Genomic DNA, 23062 nt, shown 5'->3' with positions numbered 1-23062 from the left:
AAAACAAATTACAAAGTATACATATTTTAATATAATATATATAATTCACGTTAATTAATAGAAATTTTAAAATTCCCAATAAAAACATTTAGAAAAATTTAAAGCGTAAATGACTGATTTAAATAATTTCATCCAAGCACATTGAAATAAAATTTCATCCCAACCATGCTCAAGATTGAAGATATCATGCTCAAGATTGAAGATATTATTAAAAGATTATCTAGTTTTAAATTTATCTTTAAAGAAATTAATTTATTAATAACTCATTATACTATATAATTTTTTTATTACATATTCTGAGATACTTTATGCGAAAAAGAATTTTATTACTTTAACTTTATCCTTTTGTAAGTCAACACTCAAAGTCCCGTAATTCATACTTATGCTACAAGGAGTCCTACTTCATTTGCTCACAAAAAGAAAAAGTAAAACAAGCAAACAAAGAATCTCAAGTAGCTTTGTTTAAGAAACTCAAGTTTTTCCTAAAGAATAATTGAAAATTAAATAAAACAAAAAAAATGTTGATTAAATTATGACAATAATATATACTTACGTGACTTTTTATTGTATGTCATAAAATTTAGTGGTTGCATGCTTAATTTAGTTTTCTCTATCACCAATTATTTGATGCAATTTAGTCTTGGACCAATTTGTATTCAGATATATAAAGAGAGATTTATGATAATATAAAATTCCATCAAATCAAAAGCAATTTAATTAAATATGATATAATTTAATCAAATCATATGAAAAAGATATTTATATAATAATAACTGATTGAATAAAAAATATCTAAATTAGATGCAACGTTATAACTTGAATATTTATATAATAATAACTGATAGAATAAAAAATATGAACATTATAACTTGGATATTTATATAATAATAATCGATTGAATAAAAAATATCTAAATTTAAGTTTAAAGAATCTTTTACATTTTGGAGCTTAAAGAAATATTTTGGATGGAGACCTAATTTTAATAAGAACAATAATGATAATAACATCAAAGTTGATCTAAATCCTGTACAAGAAAAGACACAAATAAGAGAGGAAACTACAAAGAGTAGAGCAACCTGACCCTACAACACACGCGAGATAATGACTCTTTTATAATCGCTATTCGAGATCAAATGATCACTGGATCAAAGTTATACATAATTACTATTCGAGATCAAACAATCATGAGATCAAAGCAATATAAAATGACTATCTAAGATCAAACAATCATCAGATCAAAGTTATACAAAATCGTTATTTGAAATCAAATGATCATCAGAACAAAGTTATGCATAATCAGTATCTGAGATCAAATGATCATTAGATCAAAACTATACAAAAGTTATCCGAGATCAAATGATCATAAATCAAAGATATACAAAATAGTTTGAAAATAAGCAATTGTCGTTCTAAGTTGTTTGAAAATAAATAACCATAAACCACCTAAAGATAAACCATCATTAAACAAAATTAAAGACTAAAATAACTATTGATATATAAATTAGTTTCTATAATTAATAAATAAATTTTAAATTTGTATCTAATTAATTACTAAAAATTTTAAATAGCGATTATCGTAACTAATTAAATATAATTTAAAAATTATTATTAATAAACTTTTATTTATTTATCTTTATTTTTTTTTACTACTTTCCCATTTTGTTCAATCCTAATCCAGTGTGAGATGGAATTGAGTTGTTTTTGCTTCAACCTTACACAGTATTTTTCAGAGTCAAGTCAGTGAATAGTTGGTGCAGAAAAAGTTATGAACTCCTTATGAAAGAAGGAGTTGTGCTTGATTGGTCAATGAAAAAAACAAAAACATTGTTTATGTTTCATCCATTTGTACAGATCAGTACTTTACTGTGCATCTTATTATTGGATTATTCAATTTATTATTTAATTATCCTTTTACTAATGTTTTCTTTTTTTTTTCTATGGACCCACTTTATTTCACAAATATATATTTTCTTAAATTTAATTTTATGTAATTTACTTAAATATATATTTTGTGTAAAATTGTTATATGACAACAATTAAATGAATATTCCATTTTGTTGTTGTGTCTGTTACTTTTTGCTTTCGCTCTGTCTGCCGTTTGCTTGCACAAACAGACATTGAAAGAGATCAGTATCTCGTGAGGTAAGGTACACCGAAATCTATACAAATGAACCGTTAATATTTTTGTGTCTTTTGGACTACAAATTCACACCTCAATTATTCCAGAAGTTTATTGATAGAAAATTTATATAAGTTTCTTCAATCACTCTATACTCCAAGCACTCTATACTACAAGCAAGCAGTGAAAGTGTTGGTGTTGTTGGTATTGCTGATACCTTCAGTCTTCAATATTGGGTCATTTTCATTATTCTTTTGTTCATTCTTCTTGTGGGGTTGATCATGATTACTTGATAATGCATACCCATATTCCAAAAACTTTTCTTGTCTTTGATAATAATGTATCTTCTCATGGTTGAATGACTGAAGTGTGATGATCTGTATTTTACACCGAGAATGTGTTGATGGTTGCAAGTGTGGAAGATTTTTTTGTTTTTCTTTAACAAGATGTTGCATTTTTGTTCTACTTTCTTTCTTTGTTTTTTGTTTGTCTTTTCTTGACATGTTTGATCATAAACTTTTATTTATCTGTTTTTTTTGTTTTAGAAGAATGTTGTTTGGTGGACTTTATACCACATGATTATAGATGTCTGATGGTGTTCCGAGAGGTGGACACACTTTAATGGCATTTTCTTTCTTTATTAGTTTTTACTATGATATATTTTTCTGAAAGAAAATACAGAGTTTGGCATCATTTTCGAGTGTAATGGGGTGGAAGAGAGAACGGGTTTTGAAGAGGAAAAGGAAAGGTAGAGAGGAAAAAATCGAAGGATTTCTAAAGAAGAGAAAAATGTAAAGAAAACTGATTTCTACATATCAGTTTTTTTTACCTTTGTATTTTCTACAAAAAAGTTTTAACTGATTTCTATCTCCTTCTGAATTATTTTTCATTTTTTTCAGTGTCATTGTTAAAACAGTTGTTAATCTTTAACCTTCTTTTTTTTACTTTTAACTGTACTTTACAAAAACCCTTTTTTATGCTTGAATCCACACCATGAATTACAACTAGTAGCATAATTCACTACATATCAAGAAGACAAGGAATAGGATTTTACGGTTCTGTCTATACACCATTGATTTAATTGCAATTCTGTTATCCTAAGGTTTATATTTTTGTTGTCAAGCTTGTTCTTTTTGTGTAATTTCTGGAAATATAAATTCTTTGACCGGGTCTCCTTTTTGTACTTGTTGATAGCAACTGGAGATAGATTGATGAAAGTTGTTGACAGTGTAATTGTCTTTCACATTTTTTTATAGCATGGATGAAAAAATCTGTATTGAGAAGGAGTGAATAATTTTGCCTGCACTCATGATCTAACTCACTTCTTTCATTCAAAAGACATCTTGAGAATTCAGGCTAATGCTTGAACTTGTTCTTGGCATCAGTTGTTCTTATTTTTGCCTCTCTATCAGTTGTATATTTACTTGAATAACATGCATAAACTTACACTGCTTTGTTCATCAGAAATCTATGAATCTCCTTGTTAATATAAATGGATATCTTATAATTAATCCGTGTGGCATTGCTGTTTCCTTTTTTAACTTTTTTCTTGTTCTTCTGTCCAGGTCAGGCAAAAGAGTTAGCAATTAGGATGGGTAAAACAATTGAGTTGTATGGATTTCCTACATCTGTGACAGCGCATGATGTAAAGATTTTTGTAGAGAATTACACTGGTAAAGGAACTATTGCGATGATGAAGATAAGGCATGGCAAAGGTCGGATTCCAAGAGCATTTGCTATTATTCAATTCACCACAGAAGAGTATGCTGCATCTATGATGTCGATAGCTAATAACTTTTTGAGAACACTGCGGTATGGAACCGCCTTCTTAAAAGCTCGGGTACTGGAAAAAGATATTGATTCAAAGATAGGAATGAATTTGCCTAGTTTAGAAGGTGTAAAAGTGTATTTTGGCTGCCCGATTTCGAAAGAAGTATTTTCTGTTCTGGAGGAAATGCAGGATGTCAGTCTAACTTTTGGGAGTGGAAAGAGAAAGGTGCAGTTGATGTTTTCGCATAACCTTGTGCAATATAGACTTGAGCTTTCATATGAGAACATTTGGAAGGTTGAGCTGATTCGACCACGGAATAGAACTGCATGTTATCTCCTTGTTCAGGTAGTCAAATTTGTTTATTATTAGTTTAAGACAAATTTGATTTCTTAATAGACTTAATGTTACTGTGAATTGGTGTAGAATCATGACAAATACATTGTTTGGTTTTGAATTCAGGGATCTGCAATTGGAGTATGATATTATTAACTTGTTAGTATTGCTTGCTAAACTTGTGGCCTGCTCTGTCCATGGTCTAGGGTATCTTATCTCTAATATCTTAGTTCTTTCTTATATGGAGTTTTATAAGATTTTGTCCTCTATTCCATGGTCTAGATTAGTTTATCTTTAGGAAACACATTTGTGAGTGTTGATTATGGAGTATTCATACAGAAAATAATATTTTAGGTTTTTTGTTCAAGAGATGGTGATAAGGAGAAGTGGTTTTAATGTTCAAAGATGGTGTTCTGCAATTAAAATCAAAGTTTAGTGAACTTGGGACATTTATGGCTATTGGCTACACATTAATCAAGATAGAAAGGAAGGAATGTATTTATTGTCACAGCATTTGAAGTTAGTTGGCAACTCTTATATTGAAAATTAACTTTGTTCTACAATTTATATGTAATTAGTTCTCCTAATCTTAGGATTGCATGACATGCTTTTATTTGTGAATCTTTTCCTACATTTTATCATCATATATGTTTCTTTCTGTGAGTAAATGTAATACTTTCTTCCAAATCGAAGTAGTTGCTTATTTGTCTCTCAAATTTTAACTATTATACTTGTTTGTTACCCTTTTATATTGAGAAAGTTGTTCCTATTGAAATTATTCCATATAATTTCTTCTACAGTTTGTGTGAATTTTTTGATTTGTGCCAAACAAGCCAAGAACTTAACTTAATATGTATATCCTTAGATTTTACTTAAAGCCAATTACTCGATGTTTCATTATGAACTCTTGTCAAATTCTATGATTCTCTTTGTATTTTACTAAGATTGCTGTAATTGACAAATGCTTAACTATTTATTTTGCTTCAATTGTTAGTTACTTGGTGCTCCCCGGATATTTGAAAACGGCGTACAAACGTATTCGGAAGATGTATTTGTCAGTATATTTGATAATCCATTGTACAACTTCTTCAAAGATGTCCCTGAAGACCAATGGACCAGAACAATTGATTTCACTAAGGATAGTTGTATTGGACAGTCCTCCGCCATATGTTTGGAGTTTTCCAGGGAACAAAATTTACCAAATTTCAAGAATATTTTTGCTTATTATGAGCAAAGTGAGAGGCAATACACACTACAGATAGGAATACCCTTTTCTCAAAATTGGAATCTTGTCCCCATTGTTGCTCCTCAAGGTGTTGAAATACCATACGACATACTGTTCAAAGTCAATTCATTGGTTCAGCATGCATGTCTTCCAGGACCTGCACTCAATGCTGACTTCTATCGCTTGGTTGATCCACGCAGAATGCCACTTGATTTTATTGAAAATGCTTTGGAAAAGTTGTACTATTCAAAGGAATTCTGTTATGAACCTGCAAAGTGGCTCACTAATCAGTACAACAAGTACCTTAAATCAAAGCATCATCCACGGTCACCTACAATATCTTTGGATGCAGGGTTGGTATATGTTCGCAGGGTTCAGATCACACCTTGCAAAGTTTACTTTTGTGGCCCAGAGGTTAATGTCTCAAATCGTGTTCTCCGACATTTCCATGAACATTTGGATAACTTCATACGTGTTTCATTTGTCGATGAGGAGTTGGATAAGATGTTTTCAACTGATTTGTCATCACGTGCACAGAAGAAAACTGAGGTATACAAAAGAATTCTTGACATCCTTAAAAATGGCATTCTTATTGGAGATAAGAAGTTTGAATTTCTAGCATTCTCATCAAGTCAGTTGCGGGAAAACTCTCTCTGGATGTTTGCTCCTACAGGAACTGGATGCAGTGCCGCTTTCATAAGGGAATGGATGGGAAATTTCAGCAGGATTAGGAATGTTGCAAAATATGCTGCTAGGCTGGGGCAATCTTTTGGTTCATCAACTGAAACTTTAAGCGTCCGTAGGGATGAAATTGAAATTATTCATGATGTGAAGAGGACTTGTGGTGGAATTGAATATGTCTTCTCTGATGGTATTGGGAAAATATCTCTTGAATTTGCCAAGAGAGTGGCTAAAAAATGTGGCTATGATTGCACTCCATCTGCCTTTCAGATTCGTTATGGTGGTTACAAAGGAGTTGTAGCTGTTGATCCAGAATCACCTTATAAGCTATCACTGAGGAATAGCATGCGGAAGTACGACTCAGATAACACAAAGTTAGATGTTTTGGGTCGTAGTAAGTTTCAGCCATGTTTTCTGAATAGGCAGTTAATTACTCTCTTATCCACTCTTGGTATCAAAGATGGTGTTTTTGAGAAAAAGCAAAGAGAAGCTGTGGATCAACTGAACACTATACTGACAGATTCATTGAAGGCACAGGAAGTTCTGGACTTAATGTCTACTGGGGAGATCACCAATGTTCTGAAGGAGATGCTCATTTGTGGCTACAAGCCTAATGAGGAACCATTCCTTTCAATGATGCTGCAAGTATTCAGGGCATCAAAACTGTTGGAACTGCGACTCAAATCCAGGATCTTTATTCCGAAGGGAAGAGCAATGATGGGGTGTCTAGATGAAACTAGTACTCTGGAATATGGTCAAGTATTTGTGCAGTTTTCCAACAATAGGCTGAGGGATCTGTCTGATGATGATTCTTGTTCCTATGATTTGCCAAAAACTTATATGGTTGTAGGTAAGGTGGTAGTAGCTAAAAACCCTTGCTTGCACCCTGGTGATGTGCGTGTTTTACAAGCTGTGGATGTGCCAGATTTGTACCACATGGTGGACTGTGTTGTTTTCCCTCAAAAAGGAACAAGGTAATATGCTTAAGTATTTCTATTTCTACCAGTTTTCAACACTATTTTATGGAATGATACATTTCTTTCATATGTTTATGGCTGTTAAAAAATGTTTGTGTTGTGATATTTGGGAAACTAGGATTGGAACTCAGAATTTACTGGCATTATAGGGACCTAGAGAATGAGTAGAAATGAAAGATAACCCTTTTACATTAAAACTTTCCTCTAATTATCATCCACTAACATTTATCTCTCAAATGCTCTTGCATAACCTTTCAATATATTTTCCTCTGATAGAATCTAGAAAAAGGAGGGTAGCTATCAGTGTGCTCAGTGGATATATATACAATACATAACTTTACTGTGTAATACACATGAATTTTCAACAGAACAACTTTTTAACAGAGGCTAGAAGTAACAAATATTTAATTTCACACTATATGGGTGGGGGGTTGCTTAGCATGTATTGAAAATCATTCTAAACAAATATAAATTTCATGCTGTTTGCTCTGCCATATTGAAAATTGTTGCATTGTTTTTTACTCTATTTTTCTTGGTAAGGTGTCAAATCTTTTCTCATGGAGCATTGCAATACTACACTAGATAGTGGATCCTTTTTATAGTGCTAGGCAGTTGCAGTTCACTTGTTTCCTGAAATAATCTTGTAGTCAAATTTTCAGTGTTACATGAGCAACTATCAGTATGAAAAATATTTCTATTTATTAATGTATGTATGTTCTGACTTCTGCACTTGACTTGTTTTGAGAGTTTTGTTGAACATGAAATCTCTAGTAACTGTTTTCAATATTTTAGACCTCATCCAAATGAATGTTCTGGAAGTGATCTGGATGGAGATATCTACTTTGTTTGTTGGGACCCTGAATTGGTTCCTTCTGGCGAAGTCCAACCAATGGACTACACTCCCTCCTCCACTATAGAACTGGATCATGATGTCACAATTGAGGTATCATTCTCAAAGCTTCACATCCATAACCAATTTTTTATGTATTCTTTGCATTTGTTTTTGGTATTATAACTGTTACTGTTATAAATGATCTTTGTAGTTGTTTTTGCTGTTGCTAGATAGTGATCCATATCCATGTAAATACTATAATGGAATGCTTCCTTGATATAGAATAGATTATGTGCTTGCTTTCTCCATAACACCATTATGCATAGCTTGTCTTTTTATACTCCCATAGTGATCATGCACATTTTTATCTCCAAATTTCACCCATTTTTCTGTAACTATCTTCATTGTTTAGTATCTTTACTCATGAAATGAGACATGGGGAGTATTATTTTTAAGACTTTCAAATCAGAACTTCCTAGAACTGTTATTAACTCTTCCTTTTTAGTCTTGTTTAACCTTTAATCCTATATACAATGTGATCATGCACATTTTTATCTCCAAAATTTCACCCATTTTTCTGTAACTATCTTCATTGTTTAGTATCTCCTCTATATTCCAACATAATGATTTGCTAGGTTCCTTTTATCTTGTACTTGTGTTGTCATGCAGCATAACATTTTGGAGAGAAGTTTGTGACTGGTTTCTTTGTGCAGGAGGTTGAGGAGTATTTTTGCAACTACATTGTGAATGACAGTCTAGGAATAATTGCCAATGCACACACTGTCTTTGCAGACAACCAACCAGGAAAAGCCATGTCTGCTCAATGTCTTCAGCTTGCAAAGCTGTTTTCAACAGCAGTTGACTTTCCAAAAACTGGTGTTCCAGCAGTTATCCCTAGGGAACTGTATGCCAAAGAGTATCCTGATTTCATGGAGAAGTCTGACAAAGTCACCTACAAATCTCCCAATGTGATAGGAAAGCTCTTCAGGGAAGTTAAAGAAATAAGTGCTGATGACTCTATTTCATCCTTCACCCAGGAGGTAGCCAGAAGGTCCTATGACACTGAAATGGAAGTTGATGGCTTTATGGATTATGTTGATGATGCTATCTACTACAAAACCAACTATGACTACAAGTTGGGAAATTTGATGGACTACTATGGGATCAAAACTGAAGGGGAAATCCTGAGTGGTAACATAACAAAAATGTCAAAATCCTTCAACAAAAGGAGGGATGCAGAAGCAGTGAATGTGGCTGTGAGGTCCCTAAGGAAAGAAGCTAGGTCCTGGTTCAATGAGGGAAGCAGTGATGATGATGCATATGCAAAAGCTTCTGCATGGTACCATGTTACTTATCATCCAAGTTTCTGGGGTTCCTACAACGATGAAGGGATGAATAGGGATCATTATCTGAGTTTCCCATGGTGTGTTTACCCTCAGCTTCTCCAAATCAAGAAGGAGAAAATGTCCATGAGAAACTACTCTTCTGCATACAGATTGAGTGGCTTGCATTTGAATTGATGATATCTTTGGACTTTGCATAGTTGCTATTTTCCTATATTTCAATGTTCTTGTAAACAACTTCCTGTGTAAATATGTGGCTTTTTAGGCTTTTAATGATTTGGCAATTACTTAATTTCAGTATGAAAAACCCAAAATGTCTTTAAATAAAATGGGTTACATATGAAAGTACATTCTGAATTTTTTTTTCCGGAATATGTTTCTGTGTGTTTTTTTCCAGAACAAATCTTTTGCATTGTGGCTTTCTTTTTAGCCAAATTTTTTTTTTTCGGAGTTTTATTTCCAAAATACAATAATTTTTTATAAATCTACTTTTTTTAGTTATGGATTTTCATTTCCGGAATGAAGGACATTTTTAAAAATTTATAACTATGTAAGATGTAGGTTCAAAAAGATTGGGTGTAGAAAGAATTTATCCCTAAATTAATTTCAATTGGGTATTTCTCCCTGCACCCCAACAAAGGACTTCTTGCACCCCATCATTCTTGGAAAATACTATTTACTGTTTTTAAAAATGACTTTCACATTATTATTTTTTTGAAATATTTCTAGAACATATTTGTGGAATATATTTTATGAGTTTTACATTTACTATTCTATAAAATAAAAAAATTTGTTCCAGATTATATTATGACCAAACACCAAAAATAATATATTGTTTTAACAAATTATAACATAAATTGCCATGCTTTTTTAAGTATGCTTTTTGTGTACTTAATTTTTTTTAAATTATTATTCGTTTAGTCTTTCTAAATTGTATAAATATCATCCTTTTGTTTTTATAATTACAAATTATTCATTTTAATATCCACAAATATTATTTTTAATATTTTAATTTCTATATTTAACACATTTAATCTCTTTTAATTATACTGTCTAAATTCAGATGATCTAAAACAAATTAGAATTTATAATGATTAAAAAAACAAATTTTAGTAAAAGGGAAATTTATTTAAAGATAGATGATAACAGATGAATAATTAAAATAAACATTTTTTAGCTTTTCATAAAAAAAATAAAAAAATGGGGTGACCTAAGCCCCACACTGCTATTCCTTGGCTATTTGTAGGATAGAATGACCTAAATTATGACCTAAAAGCTCTGCATTGCATGTGCTTTTTAACGTGAACACTGCAAACAATAATGTTGATTCCTTTCTTATTTTTTTATTATAAATATATATATATATATATATATGTATGTATATATATATATATATGTATATATGTATATATATATGTATATGTATATATATATATATATATATATGTATATATATATATGTATGTATATATATATATATATACATATATATATATATACATATATATATATGTATATATATATATATGTATATATATATATATATATATATTAATCTGGAAGCATGATGTTTAATAAACATATTAAAATGCTTCCTTAAACTCAGCATTTCAGTGTTTTTTGCTTCCTTAAACTAAACATCTCTACGTTTATTTGTGATTTATTACTTTATTAGATATTTATAAACAAATTCGATGAATGAGGTTTTTTTTTTTTTCCTTCTTTTAAAGTTATTTTTTATTATTATTAAAATTCATGTTAGACTATACTGTGCCATCACTTAAAAAAAATAGTATCAAAATAAAAGAGAAAAATATATGTAAAAAGATTTGACCAAACTTATATGAAAAAATATAAGAATTTAAAGAAACTCTCAAAATGCAATTAATCGAAAATTTAAACTAAATAAAAAAAAATAAGAAGGCAAAAAAACCTTCTTTGATGCGTAGCTTCTAGGAAGACAACAAATAGAATCACTACAAGAAAATCATTAAATATACATCAATTTTAGAGACAATAAATAATTAGTTGTTATAGTTACTAAATTAGAGACCATTTTAGAGACTAAAAAATTACTGGTTTCTAAATTAGTTTTTATTATTGATAAATAGTTTCTAAATTGGTACCTAATTAGCTATCAAGGTTTTAACTACCAATTATTTAGATTTTAAATTTGGTAGTAAAAATCTTGGTAGCTAATTCCAATTTAAAAACTATTTATCAATAATATAAATTAATTTAGAAACCAATAACTTTTTTAGTCTATAAAATAGTTTATAATTTAGTCACTATAACAACTAATTTTTTCATCTCTAAAATTAGTTTTTATTTAATGATTTTCTTGCAGAAAATATCAACCCATTTCTAAATTAATAAAATTAAGCCAATTACACTTCACTCTCACATCTATCCATCCATATAAGATAAGTAATGCATTGCACTAATTTTAGTAAAAAATTGTGAGTTTCTTTAGTAAAAGTAAAGGAGATCTCTTTCAAATTTTGAGCTTGTTTAAGCCAAACAAAACCTTGAATTTATGAACATAACTTCCACTTGGTTCAAAGCAACAAGCCCCACCCTAGAAAATTAGGGTATAGCATGTTATATTATGTACGGAATGACATTATATTATATAGAATATCACAAGTGGGATTTGCATGTGCTTCAATGTGAACCTACCAAAAACAACAAAAACTTTACTTATTGGTTATTATGTTCAAACTCCCAAGATCCTTCTTTAATCTATTATATCATAACTTTAGTATATAAAATTCTCCATCTCCACATTCAAGGAAAGTAGCAAACACAAACAACTCTCTACTTAGTTTTGTTGCAACATAAACTTATACTTAGATAAGAATCTTTCGTACCCATATGTTCATAATTTATAATATATAGTATCATATCATTGCCTATAAGAACATCACTTATAATTAATAATCATCATACCTTACTATTTAAACCTTACTCCAAATCATGCACATCTTGAATTATTAACTTGATCCATCAACAAAAGTTTTTAAACCCTAAAAGTAGTTTGTTTTATTTCTTTTATTAGGTATTTTAATTTTTTAAGACAACTTTTTTATATATTAGGTACTTTGTGTCATTCCATTTTTGAAAATATTTAATATTGGAAAGCAGGTTTTGTAGGGTTCATTTTAGTGTATCTCTTCTGAGATGATATAAACTACATGCTTTTTGAGAAGAAAAAAAAGTTAGAAAGGTGCTTTGATTTCATATATATCATTTATGATTTGTTGAAATTTTATTATGACTTAAGAAATTGGAGTAGACATTATCCAATTACTTAATTTGGTTCTCTCCAATCTCCTAAAATATTTGTTTTAATTTCTAAGTGTCCTAGGTAGTTTTAAGACCTTAAAAACAAACTTACTTTGGAGTGTTGGAAAGGTAATTGCCCGAGTGAATGACGAGGGAGATTTAAGCCTAAGCATGTTCCCAATAAGATTATATAATTTTTATTTTTTTAGCCATTTATAATAAAAGAGTTGAATTGGTGTTTTTTTATAGATAAAAACAAGTATTATATATAGAGAGGTTGATGTACTTTAACCCACATATTTATTTATAAGTGAAAAAAAGATTAAATCCAATTTCCAAAAACATCATACCTAAATATTTGCATAGCCACTTGGTTGTTTCTGGATCAATACATGCGTTATATAGCTAGAAAGGCGTGATTTGGTTATCTAGACTAGAGTGTAAGAAGTTGGTGTTGCAGTCATCTTTGCAAAATTGTGTAATTCAATCTTGTACGCGAAATATGTTTTTGAAATTGTATGTTCTTGGGTAGTAATGAGTTCTGGCTTGGAGACATCTAGTCTTTTTTGTGTATATATGATTTGGAGCATTCCTTAATTGTCGCATTTTATTTAATGTAATTAGTGTGCAGAAAAAAAAAACGTAAAATTGAGCTTGGACATTATTCTTTCGGATGGTCTAAGTGAGAGTTGTGTCTCAGATAAGATCTTTTTTAGGAGTTTAAACATATTAATGGTCATAATATAATTACATTTTGTACACATATCTCTTGTTAGTTTGTGTTTTTGTACTATGAAATATATATGTTTTTTATAAAGTTGTGAGACAGTTAAATATATATGAAATAAGACTTCTTAACTCTTAACTGTTGGTTCGTCAAGTAGTTATTAGTAGAGCATAGTTTTAGATGAACTTTTCTCATGATGTTGATTTTAAAACACAAGAGTATGTAGTTATCTTAGGTCTTATAGGTTTGGTTAAAGTCCTATTTGTTGAATTTTCTCTTTATAATAGAGTTGGAAAACTCATCAAATGTTTCATATTAATTTATTTATTATTTATCGATAAAATAAAATAAAAAATTCTGGGTTATACTAAAATCGAAGCATCCATCTGAGAAGTAGAAAGAAAATCTTGTAAATAGTTCTTAAATTATTGGAGTGCAATTATTGAAGAAAAAAACTTAGAAGAGAATCCATTTGAGGAAAAACAAAGTACAAAGATGAACCTGCTAGACTCACACCCACTCTGAAATAGAAGAAAAAAAACAACCATTACACCATCTAAGTTAACAAAAGCAAGATCAAACCATGCAAAACCTAAAAGATGGTTCAACTTTTGTCACTCCTTTTTCTTCAAAACAAGAAAAAGTTGAATTTTGTCCCTGTACTTTGTTTCCAGCAGTTGAGATTTGTCTAACAAGTGTTTGGTAAGGCGTTGGAACATCTGATGTGTGGGTTGGTTTCCAAAGTGTGTGATGAAAAGTGGTTCCATTGCAGCTCTGACATGAAGAATCCATTCTGGTATTACTTGGTCCATGCTCTTCAACCATGGTGCTGGATCTGTTAGCTCCATCCTTTCAATGCTAAACCTTCCATTCTTTTCTATCACCTTTTTCATCTCCTCTGGACTTGGTGCATAGTAAGGAAAGTTGAAGGAATCAACTTCACACTCTTCAAATACCCCCTATCAAAAACAATAATACTAGGGTTTAGTTACCATTCTGATATATATTATTGCTAAATATTATCAAAAGCAAGGTGATGATCATGATTACCTCCTTGGAAAGGTCCATTAGGATAGTTCCCATAGAATCAAATAGCATACCATTGATGATGTGAGAATGAGGCATGCCATGGGGAGCACCTTGCATGACTATGACCAACATGCCACCTGGCACAAGTTCCATAGCCCTAGCATCCAAGAACTTCCCTGCATCCACACCAAATTGATCTGCATATGCATCAACCACTTCCTTGGAAGCACTTGTGTAGTGAATTCTACCTTTGTTCTTCACCTCTTGCACCACTTCAGGTGCCTTTGACAGAAAATGGAGGGCATAAGATGAATATGCAAAGTGAATGGATGATTGGGGAAACAACAGATTGTAGAAGGAACCAGGAACCCCAGATGCAAAGTAGTTTCTGTCTTGAGGCAAAGAGCTGAAAAGGGTGTTGAAATCATTGGATGGTAGGTCATTGAAGAACACATGAAATTCTGGTGTTGTTTCAGAGTTTGAACATTGGCTTTGGTACTTGTTTTTGATGGCTTCAAGCACTTTCTGTGCACTCGTGAATGTGTTTGGACCAGTTGCACATCCCAAATCCGCCACACGAATGATCATGTTTGAAGCAGAAGCTAGGGTTTTCACATCCAGCTTCTTCTGGATTTCTTCCACAATCTTACTCTCTTCAACACTTGAACTTTGTTTCTAAACAAAAAAAACACCCACACCCTCTTAAAAATCTAAATTTAATGAAAATTTTACGTTTTCTTTGTTGCTAGACATAATAATATGAGACAAATATGTATATGGAAAATATAATAAAGTACTAAATATGCGATTATGAAGTTGTGTGGTGCCTCACTTAGGTCGAAAACTTTTATACTAGTTGCTGGAAACATGTTGGTGCTAATAATATTTTATTTGATTCAAGTTCCAATAATTATCTCCCAAATAAATTCTTCAATTTAGAAACAACAATTTGACATTTTTTTGCCCATTTTATTCGTTAGGAAAGTGAATGGTGAGAAAATTAATTATTAAATTTTGACAAAATGTAAATTAAAAATAGGAATTTAAAACTAATTTTATTTATGGTTTTTCTTGAAACAATGTAAAAACATTAATATTATTGTTTCACAGTTAATCTGTCAATCGAACTGATGTCTTTTTACATTTTCCTTTTCTAAAGTTACGTGAGACAGTGAAGAAAAATAAGAAATAATAATAAGTGAGGATGAAAAATATAAACTCTAAAAGGAAACTCAAAGATTGAAAAAAAAAAACAAAATAATTGATGTTTCTTGTCCTCTTATGAAGGACAAAGCAAATTAATAATTAATTAGCATGCTGATTAATTAAGCTCAACTTAATACAGAAAATCTTAACAGTAACATCAAAAAGTACATAAAGTGGCAATAATTAGTCTCGATACAAGGAATCAACATTCCATAGAAAACAAAGTACTCAAGATCATTGTTTAATACAAATCAAGACACAAACATCTTAGAGAAGATTTTTTTTCAGAGAAATCTTTAAATACATTTTAAAAGAAGAGTAATTAAACATTCTGACTTTTTTTCTTTGATTCAACTAAATGTTTTGATTTTCGTTAACAACTAAATTTGCTTCTGCATGTTTTTTTTTTCTGATTAGTGTCTTGATTTGTGGACTTGTTTGTTTTTTATCTAAGAGTCTTCGATAGCTTTGAGTAGGTGAATTTTGTGGTGTTTTCTTTAATTGTTCTTATTGCTAGCTTTGAGTAGGTGAATTTTGTGATGTTTTCTTTAATTATTCTTATTGCTTTTGAATTGACAGTTTTTTGGTGAGTTTGTAGGATATCTTTTCTAAAAAGAATTGTTTTGTAAAAATGTTGAAATATCCCTAAAATAGTACATATATTTTTTCTTGGTCGATAAAAAAAAACACTTTTTCAAATTTTCTTCCCATAAATTCTTGGTATTTTCCTATAAAATTTGTCTTCTAAGTTTCAAATTCTTAAATGACACATCAATAAATGCATATATATATATAGTCATGAACCTTGGAAACAATGAGATCTATGTATTTAGAGTGTAGCTTTTTGAACCTCCAAAAAAGTTAGTAATTATTTTATTTATCTTTGATAGTTGATGAATGGGACATTGAAGTGTGTACCTGAAAGTAGGAGTTTTTGGAGTAGCTGAATGTTCCACTTCCCCCATTTGGTGGTAATGTATTGATCGCCATTTTCACTCTCTCATCTTCAGAAATTTGGTGTGATAGACGATCCATGAAGACTCTGCCATTACACTGATCCAGACAAGAGTTTATATAGAATTATGTTGAGATGGTGTGGAACCACCACCACCATAGAAACATGCATTAATGTAATCTCAAGTTTATTTACCCTTTTCTCCTTTCATGGTTGTCTCAGGAACTTCAGATTCACTTTTAAAGATAAATTAAAGTATATATAAAGGCATAAAAAATGGCATTCTTGTGGCTTTAGGTTCAACCCTTTGGGACCATTGTTTGTGCCATCATGACTTGGTTAAGAATACTATAATCATATGGCTATTTGTTGAAACTTCAGATCAATGGCTATTCCTTTTCAGTAATTGAGTAAGGAAGGATGTTTAAAATAATAGAATATTACTGTCTATAATGATATCTTGATCTTGAAACGATTTAATGTTTTAGTTTATTAAGAATGATCGATATAGATAATATTTTTTTTTTCTTTTGAAATCCAACTAGATGTTGATCAAGACAATTTCTGTTAAAAAGCTATGGTCGTAGAGGAGTTAAATTATTGATACCCTCAATTAAGTCGGGAAGAGAGAGATTTATTAGGAGACGTTTCCTCAATTAAAAAATGTTTTTTTTTATTCTGATATTTTCTTCTAGGCATGGCTAAGTGTTCAACAATTTAAAGTCTGAGTTTTAATACGAATTGTAAAAAATAGGTCAAATACATGAGAAAAGATGGTCAAATACAAAGGTTTTTACTAACTCACAAAAAACACTTCTAATGCAGCTCGAAGGTTGTATAGCACTTGTAAAAAAAAATTTATTCATATCTTCATCTTGATTCCTTCTTATAGATCTTCAAAGATAACCATTGCTTCAAAAAAAAATGTTAAGATCTAGTAACATTGTCAACTACAAAGATCTTACATTGCATCTCTTCAATATGTTTACTAGAAGCTTAATATGGGTTTTGATACGAATGAGCTTCTCTTTGAAAAAAAATAACATATAAAACAATAATAAGACTTAAATGAGCTTCTCTTTGAAAAAAAATAACATATAAAACAATAATAAGACTTAAATGAGAATATTATGTTTCAAATTGTTTCCCTTTTGAGTTTCTATATAAACGTTTTAAAGATATATTCTTTCTATATAAAATATATTTCCATATTTGTTTCTTTCAAAGTATATATGTGTTTCTTATTTTGATAGATAATTTCGATTAGTTATCAAAACATTTTTGTGATTAGAAATTTGATTATGTGCTTTGATTTTAGACAACATTGTTATTATATGTTAGACAATAACAAGAACTTTGTCTGATGCACTTTATCTATTAATACATATTTATTGAAGTAATCTAAATTTTGAAAAAACCTATCTGAAGCTTTACTTTTATATTAAATTAAATTATCTATAAGAATTAGTCAAAACTCTTCTTTCAAAAGTAATCAAGCATAACGCATTTCGTAAAAAAAAATCAATATTTATTAAATTAAAATAACAGATATGAAAGCGTTATATACTTTCTGCTCCTTCATTTGCTTGACTCACGTTAGGTTAAAATGAAAGTTTAAAAAAAAAAATTATCTTCTTAAGTGTTTAATTTAGATTATGTGGCATGTCTACTAAAAGTTAGAAAAACTACCAACTTATCACTCAAAGTTGATTTTAAACATAAATAATAAATAATAAGTAATCATAGTAACTAAATTTAGTGAAAAAAAATAATTAGTTATTATATTAACTAAATTAGATACTATTTTAGAGATTAAAAAATTATTATTATCTAAAATAGTTTTTATTATTAATAAAAAATTATTTCTAAAATTATTTTTAAATTGGTATCTAAATTAATTATCAAGATTTTAGCTATTAATATTTTAGATTATAAATTATTTTCTAAAAGACTAATAAAAACTAATTTAGAATAACAATTTAGAAACTATTTTATAAACTTTTATTAATAATAAAAAGTACTTTAAATACCAATAATTTTTTTAGTTTATAAAATTATCTTTAATTTAGTCAAATAATAACTAATTATTGTAGACTTTAAAATTACACTACAAGAAAACCATGAAATAAAAACCAATTTTTAGAGACCAAAATAATTAGTTGCAATAAGTAACTAAATTAGAGACCATCTTAGAAACTAAAACAAAAGTTGGTTTCTAAATTAGTTTCTATTATTAAATAGTTTTTAAATTGGTATCTAATTAGCAACCAAGGTTTTAGAGACCAAATTTAGAAACTAAATAATTGGTAGTTAAAACTTAGTTGTTATTTAAATACCAATTTAAAAATTATTTAACAATAATAGAAACTAATTTAGAAACCAATTTTTGTTTTAGTTTCTAAAATGATTTCTAATTTAGTTACTATTGCTACTAATTATTTTAGTCTCTAAAAATTGGTTTCTATTTCATGATTTTCTTGTAGTGTTAATTTATATTTAATAACTTTTTGTAAAGACTGTATTAAAAAGAACAAACATTAAGACATTAAATCAAATTTTATAATTCAAAATCACAAAATTATTGAAAGAAATTTCAGTGTACATCAAATTGTGACATAGGAGGTGAGACATTATTTGAAATCTTGCAAGGCTGTTTCTGAAGCAACATGAAGAAAGCACACTTACTCCTTTCTCTGTAGTACAACAAAAAGTTGTGTTTTGTCTCTGTATTTTGTTTCTAGTACTTGAACTTTGTCTAACAAGTGTTTGGTCAAACGTTGGAACATTTGATGAGTGACTTGATTTCCAAAGTGTCTGCTGAAAATTGGGTCCATTACAACCCTCACATGTGTTATCCAATCAGGTATTAGTGTTTGTATGTTCTTTAACAATGGCATTGGATTTGTTAACTCCATTCTTTCAATGCTAAATTTCCCATTCCTTTCCACCACCTTTCTCATCTCCTCTGGACTTGAGGCATAGCATGGAAGATTGAAGGAATCAATTTCAGATTCATCAAACAACCCCTGTCAAAAAAATGGCATATTAAGGTAAGGTTTATCCAATTTTATAAGTTTTCTTTAAGCCATAGTTCAGTCCATCTATCAATATTTAACCACAAAATTGGTTTATAAAATTACTTTTTTCTACTACTCCACTATACAAAGGTTAATTAGTTAGTATTTTTTAAATTTTTTAATTAATTTTATAATAAATATTTGCTTGCATATATTTAGGATTTAGTGATAGATTTGGAATTGTAAAAAATTAGCATGAAAAAACTTCAAATGCTCGAAACGAGATAACGAAGGTCGTGGGCAATCCCCAAAGGGAATTGGGGTCGACTAAAATTTCAAAAAATCCACCATTTACTATTATTTTTTTAATTTTAAGTATTATTTAGGTATTTTTCAGGTATTTTAAGCTTTTAGTTCCCATACTCTCACTTGTCATAAAATTCTGAAATTCAGTATGATGTTTTCTAATATAAATTAGATATGTATTAAACCATTATGATTATAATACATTTAAAAATTTATTACTCGTACATTACATAGAAAGATAGGGTCTTTTCTTTGTGTTTTTAAGGGAAGTGCTATGCAAAGTTTGAACTTTTTTTAGGGGGTTTGGGACACTTTTGTTTTGTCCTAAGCTAAAAACTGGTTGTTTTTCTTTTTTCTTGTATACAGATTGGGATACCCCTAAAGTATCCCTTTAATTCATTTTTATTCTTTGCCGGAAAAAAAAAACATAATATTATGTGTTCTAACATAAAATCTTATTATTTCAATGCTTATTCTGGATATAACATGTTGAGAGGGAGAGGAGATACAAATGCAAAGAAACTCACTTAGATGTATCTTAAGCTTAAGGTAACCATGTATAACACTTTAGGATAGATGAATTATTAGAATGACATAAAACTTTTTCATATATTTATAGAATTTTTTGAAGAATATTATATATACTAATTTATTGTAGGTAGACTTTCATATATAAATTATGATACGATGGTTTCTGAACCGTCTTTATATGACATTTTTAACCGTGATTAAAGCACTATTATGCACCAGTGAGAATAAGTGAAAAAGTAGTTATATAGAAAACCTGATAATTGATTCATATTATATAGGTATGTATAAGGGTTGAACCACCTCTTAAGTGATTCCTGTCATTCAATCCTTATTGCTGATAAAAAAAAGTGAAAAAGTAGTATAATTACCTCCTTAGAAAGGTCTATGAGAATAGATCCCATGCAATCAAATAGCATGCCACTTGCGACCTCAGAATAAGGCATGCCATTAGGAACACTTGACATGACTATGACCAACATGCCACCAGGGACTAACTCCATAGCCCTAGCATCCAAGAACTTTCCAACATCCTCACCAAATTGAGTTGCATATGCATCAACCACTTCCTTGGAAGCACCTGTGTGGTGAATTCTACCTTTGTTCCATGCAGGACTGTTCCTTTCTTGCACCACTTCTGGTGACTTTGAAAGAAAATGGAGGGCCAAAGTAGAGTATGCAAAATGAATACATGACTGGGGAAACAAACGATTGTAGAAAGAACCAGGAACCCCAGCAGCAAAGTAGCTTCTATCTTGGGGCAAGGAGGTGAAAAGGGTGTTGAAATCATTGGATGGTAGATCATTGAAGAACACATGAAATTCTGGTTCTGTTTCAGTGTTTGGACACTGGCTTTGGTACTTGTGTTTGATGCCTTCGATCACATTTTGTGCATTCATGAAGGTGTTTGGACCAGTGGCACACCCCAAATCCGCAATACGAATGATCATGTTGGAAGCAGAAGCTAGTTTATTCACATCCAGCTTCTTCTGGATTTCTTCTTCTATCTTACTCTCAACAACACTTAAATTTTGTTTCTGCAAAACATTTTTTTTTTTTTTACGGACAATGATACATTGACAACTCATTTTTTATACAACCACATTATAACTCTCAATACTATTATTTAAATATTTTTTGTATCATTTAATTTCAAACTTATCCTTTATCATATATATTTATTTCTAAATTCATCACATCAAGAATCGTATACAACTCTAAAGACTGTGAAACTATCATCTCCTTTTTTTCACATCTCTGATTGGAGATTCCACATCGACTAAAAATCAAAGTCTTCCATTGTATATAAATGGATGCAAATCTCAACTTCATGAGTTAGTTTTACGGGATAAGTTATGCTTAAAGTTTACTTTGTAATATTTTGTATAATGATTCTTTTAATATTTGAAACAAATATATTTTTTATATCATTCAATATTTTAAGTTAAAGTGTGTTTTTTTTTTTAGAAAATCATTAGCAAAACTTTTACACAAAAAGTACATCCCAAAAAACGTAAAAAGTATGTTAACTTCCAATACTTGACTTTTGTTTTCACAAATAAATATACCTAAAGTGTAATTTGAACTGGATTAAACCTTAAAATTTAACTTGTTTGCAAATAATTGCAAAGGTTGAAATTCATTTATAAATGAAGAACTTCCAATATTTGTTTATAAGGAAAAATAAATAAAATAAATTTCTTCATTTAAAAAACTTCTCAACTAACTTCAAAATGCTTATCATTAACTTACAAATAATTTTAGAAATATTGAGAAAGTGGGTAGGTGCACTTACACTTTGTCTTGAAGAATTGATGGGTGTTTCAAGTTTTATTAATTAATAAAATATATATATATATATATATTATAAATAAAAGGAGAATTATAAGCTTACAAACTTTTTTTTCAAACTGCTGGTGGCTTTGTAAGTTATGGCTTCTTCAGTCTGTCTTTTGTATATCTTTCATATATTTTTTTATATAAATTAAAATATCTCTTGAATATTCATTTTAATTTATTATTTTTTGTTAATAAAAAAATCTTTTTTTTTCATTTTCTTCTTCTCTATGTATAGAGATGCATGCATGTTGATAAGTCCTTAATGAACACCACCATGCATGAATTAACTTTGCATATTTATCCATAAACCATCAAAATAAAGACATCTATAATTTAGATCCTAACTTTGTAGCTGTTATTGGCCCTTCCAAATTTCAAGCTCTAACCCTAAAACTTTGTAGTTTATTTTATTTTTTTCTTAGTTTTGTTGATGAAAAGGTTGGTGTGTGTACCTGAAAGTAAGAATTTTTGGAGTAGCTGAATTCACCAGTGCCTCCATTTGGTGCTAATGCCTTTATCACCATTTTCACTTTATCTTCTCTGCAAATTTTGTTTCATCGATAACTCAAGAAGCATTTCTTTCATATAATGGAAGAGTGTAGTTGAAAGACATAAATAAAAAATTATTTTATGTGTCATAGTTAACTGAAAATAATGTTTTATGAACATGTTGAACTTTTTTTATCCTTTTCATATACGTAAACAAAATGTTCCTTATCCAAGATAATTTAAAGTAAAGCCATCAAAAATGACATTTCCTCAAACTTCAAAAATATAAGAGATTTGTTTGGTTTACCTACAACCCTGGACCCAACGTGACACTGTGTTGTTTGACAAATACTAGGTTAAGTGATTTAGAATTTAAATTTTTATATTTGTATGAAAAAAA

General features: G+C 29.6%; 3 protein-coding genes across 8 annotated transcripts; 1 reads left to right on the top strand and 2 right to left on the bottom strand.

Annotated features, from left to right (window-relative positions):
- Positions 1 to 2031: 2031 nt before the first annotated feature.
- Positions 2032 to 9573, top strand: RDR1 (RNA-dependent RNA polymerase 1). Of its 6 annotated transcripts, none has more exons than XM_068606119.2 (5): positions 2032 to 2142; positions 3685 to 4235; positions 5218 to 7103; positions 7899 to 8049; positions 8652 to 9573. In XM_068606119.2, exons 2-5 carry the CDS (start codon positions 3711 to 3713, stop codon positions 9456 to 9458), a joined length of 3369 nt encoding a protein of 1122 aa, XP_068462220.2. In that variant the 5' UTR covers positions 2032 to 2142; positions 3685 to 3710; the 3' UTR covers positions 9459 to 9573. The 6 variants fall into 6 exon arrangements, with proteins under 6 accessions (XP_068462220.2, XP_068462221.2, XP_068462218.2 ...); XM_068606120.2 differs by having other exon boundaries at positions 2068 to 2147; XM_068606117.2 differs by having other exon boundaries at positions 2124 to 2355.
- A 4134-nt stretch (positions 9574 to 13707) lies between these two features.
- On the bottom strand, positions 13708 to 16557 carry LOC137808820 (loganic acid O-methyltransferase). Its single transcript, XM_068610101.2, has 3 exons — positions 16447 to 16557; positions 14344 to 14997; positions 13708 to 14252 (listed from the first exon to the last, which is right to left on the bottom strand). Exons 1-3 carry the CDS (start codon positions 16516 to 16518, stop codon positions 13908 to 13910), a joined length of 1071 nt encoding a protein of 356 aa, XP_068466202.2. The 5' UTR covers positions 16519 to 16557; the 3' UTR covers positions 13708 to 13907.
- A 2481-nt stretch (positions 16558 to 19038) lies between these two features.
- Positions 19039 to 22740, bottom strand: LOC150028628 (loganic acid O-methyltransferase-like). Its single transcript, XM_090299653.1, has 3 exons — positions 22626 to 22740; positions 20706 to 21371; positions 19039 to 19509 (listed from the first exon to the last, which is right to left on the bottom strand). The coding sequence occupies exons 1-3, from the start codon at positions 22695 to 22697 to the stop codon at positions 19165 to 19167; spliced, it is 1083 nt and encodes a 360-aa protein (XP_090155779.1). The 5' UTR covers positions 22698 to 22740; the 3' UTR covers positions 19039 to 19164.
- Positions 22741 to 23062: the final 322 nt, after the last annotated feature.

Source organism: Phaseolus vulgaris, chromosome 3 (assembly GCF_051622355.1).
Source record: "Phaseolus vulgaris cultivar YP4 chromosome 3, ASM5162235v1, whole genome shotgun sequence".
NCBI classification, from domain to species: domain Eukaryota; kingdom Viridiplantae; phylum Streptophyta; class Magnoliopsida; order Fabales; family Fabaceae; genus Phaseolus; species Phaseolus vulgaris.
Note: the sequence above shows the minus strand (reverse complement) of the source record. Positions and strands in the feature narration are given on the sequence as shown.

Coding starts and splice junctions, on each gene's coding strand:
- RDR1 (XM_068606119.2), top strand. CDS start 3,711: ATGGGTAAAACAATTGAGTTGTATGGATTTCCTACATCTGTGACAGCG. Junction 4,236..5,217: donor CATGTTATCTCCTTGTTCAG/GTAGTCAAATTT, acceptor TTCAATTGTTAG/TTACTTGGTGCTCCCCGGAT. Junction 8,050..8,651: donor ATCATGATGTCACAATTGAG/GTATCATTCTCA, acceptor TTCTTTGTGCAG/GAGGTTGAGGAGTATTTTTG.
- LOC137808820 (XM_068610101.2), bottom strand. CDS start 16,518: ATGGCGATCAATACATTACCACCAAATGGGGGAAGTGGAACATTCAGC. Junction 14,998..16,446: donor CCAAAAACTCCTACTTTCAG/GTACACACTTCA, acceptor TTTTTTGTTTAG/AAACAAAGTTCAAGTGTTGA. Junction 14,253..14,343: donor TAATGGACCTTTCCAAGGAG/GTAATCATGATC, acceptor TGTTTTTGATAG/GGGGTATTTGAAGAGTGTGA.
- LOC150028628 (XM_090299653.1), bottom strand. CDS start 22,697: ATGGTGATAAAGGCATTAGCACCAAATGGAGGCACTGGTGAATTCAGC. Junction 21,372..22,625: donor CCAAAAATTCTTACTTTCAG/GTACACACACCA, acceptor AATGTTTTGCAG/AAACAAAATTTAAGTGTTGT. Junction 19,510..20,705: donor TCATAGACCTTTCTAAGGAG/GTAATTATACTA, acceptor TTTTTTTGACAG/GGGTTGTTTGATGAATCTGA.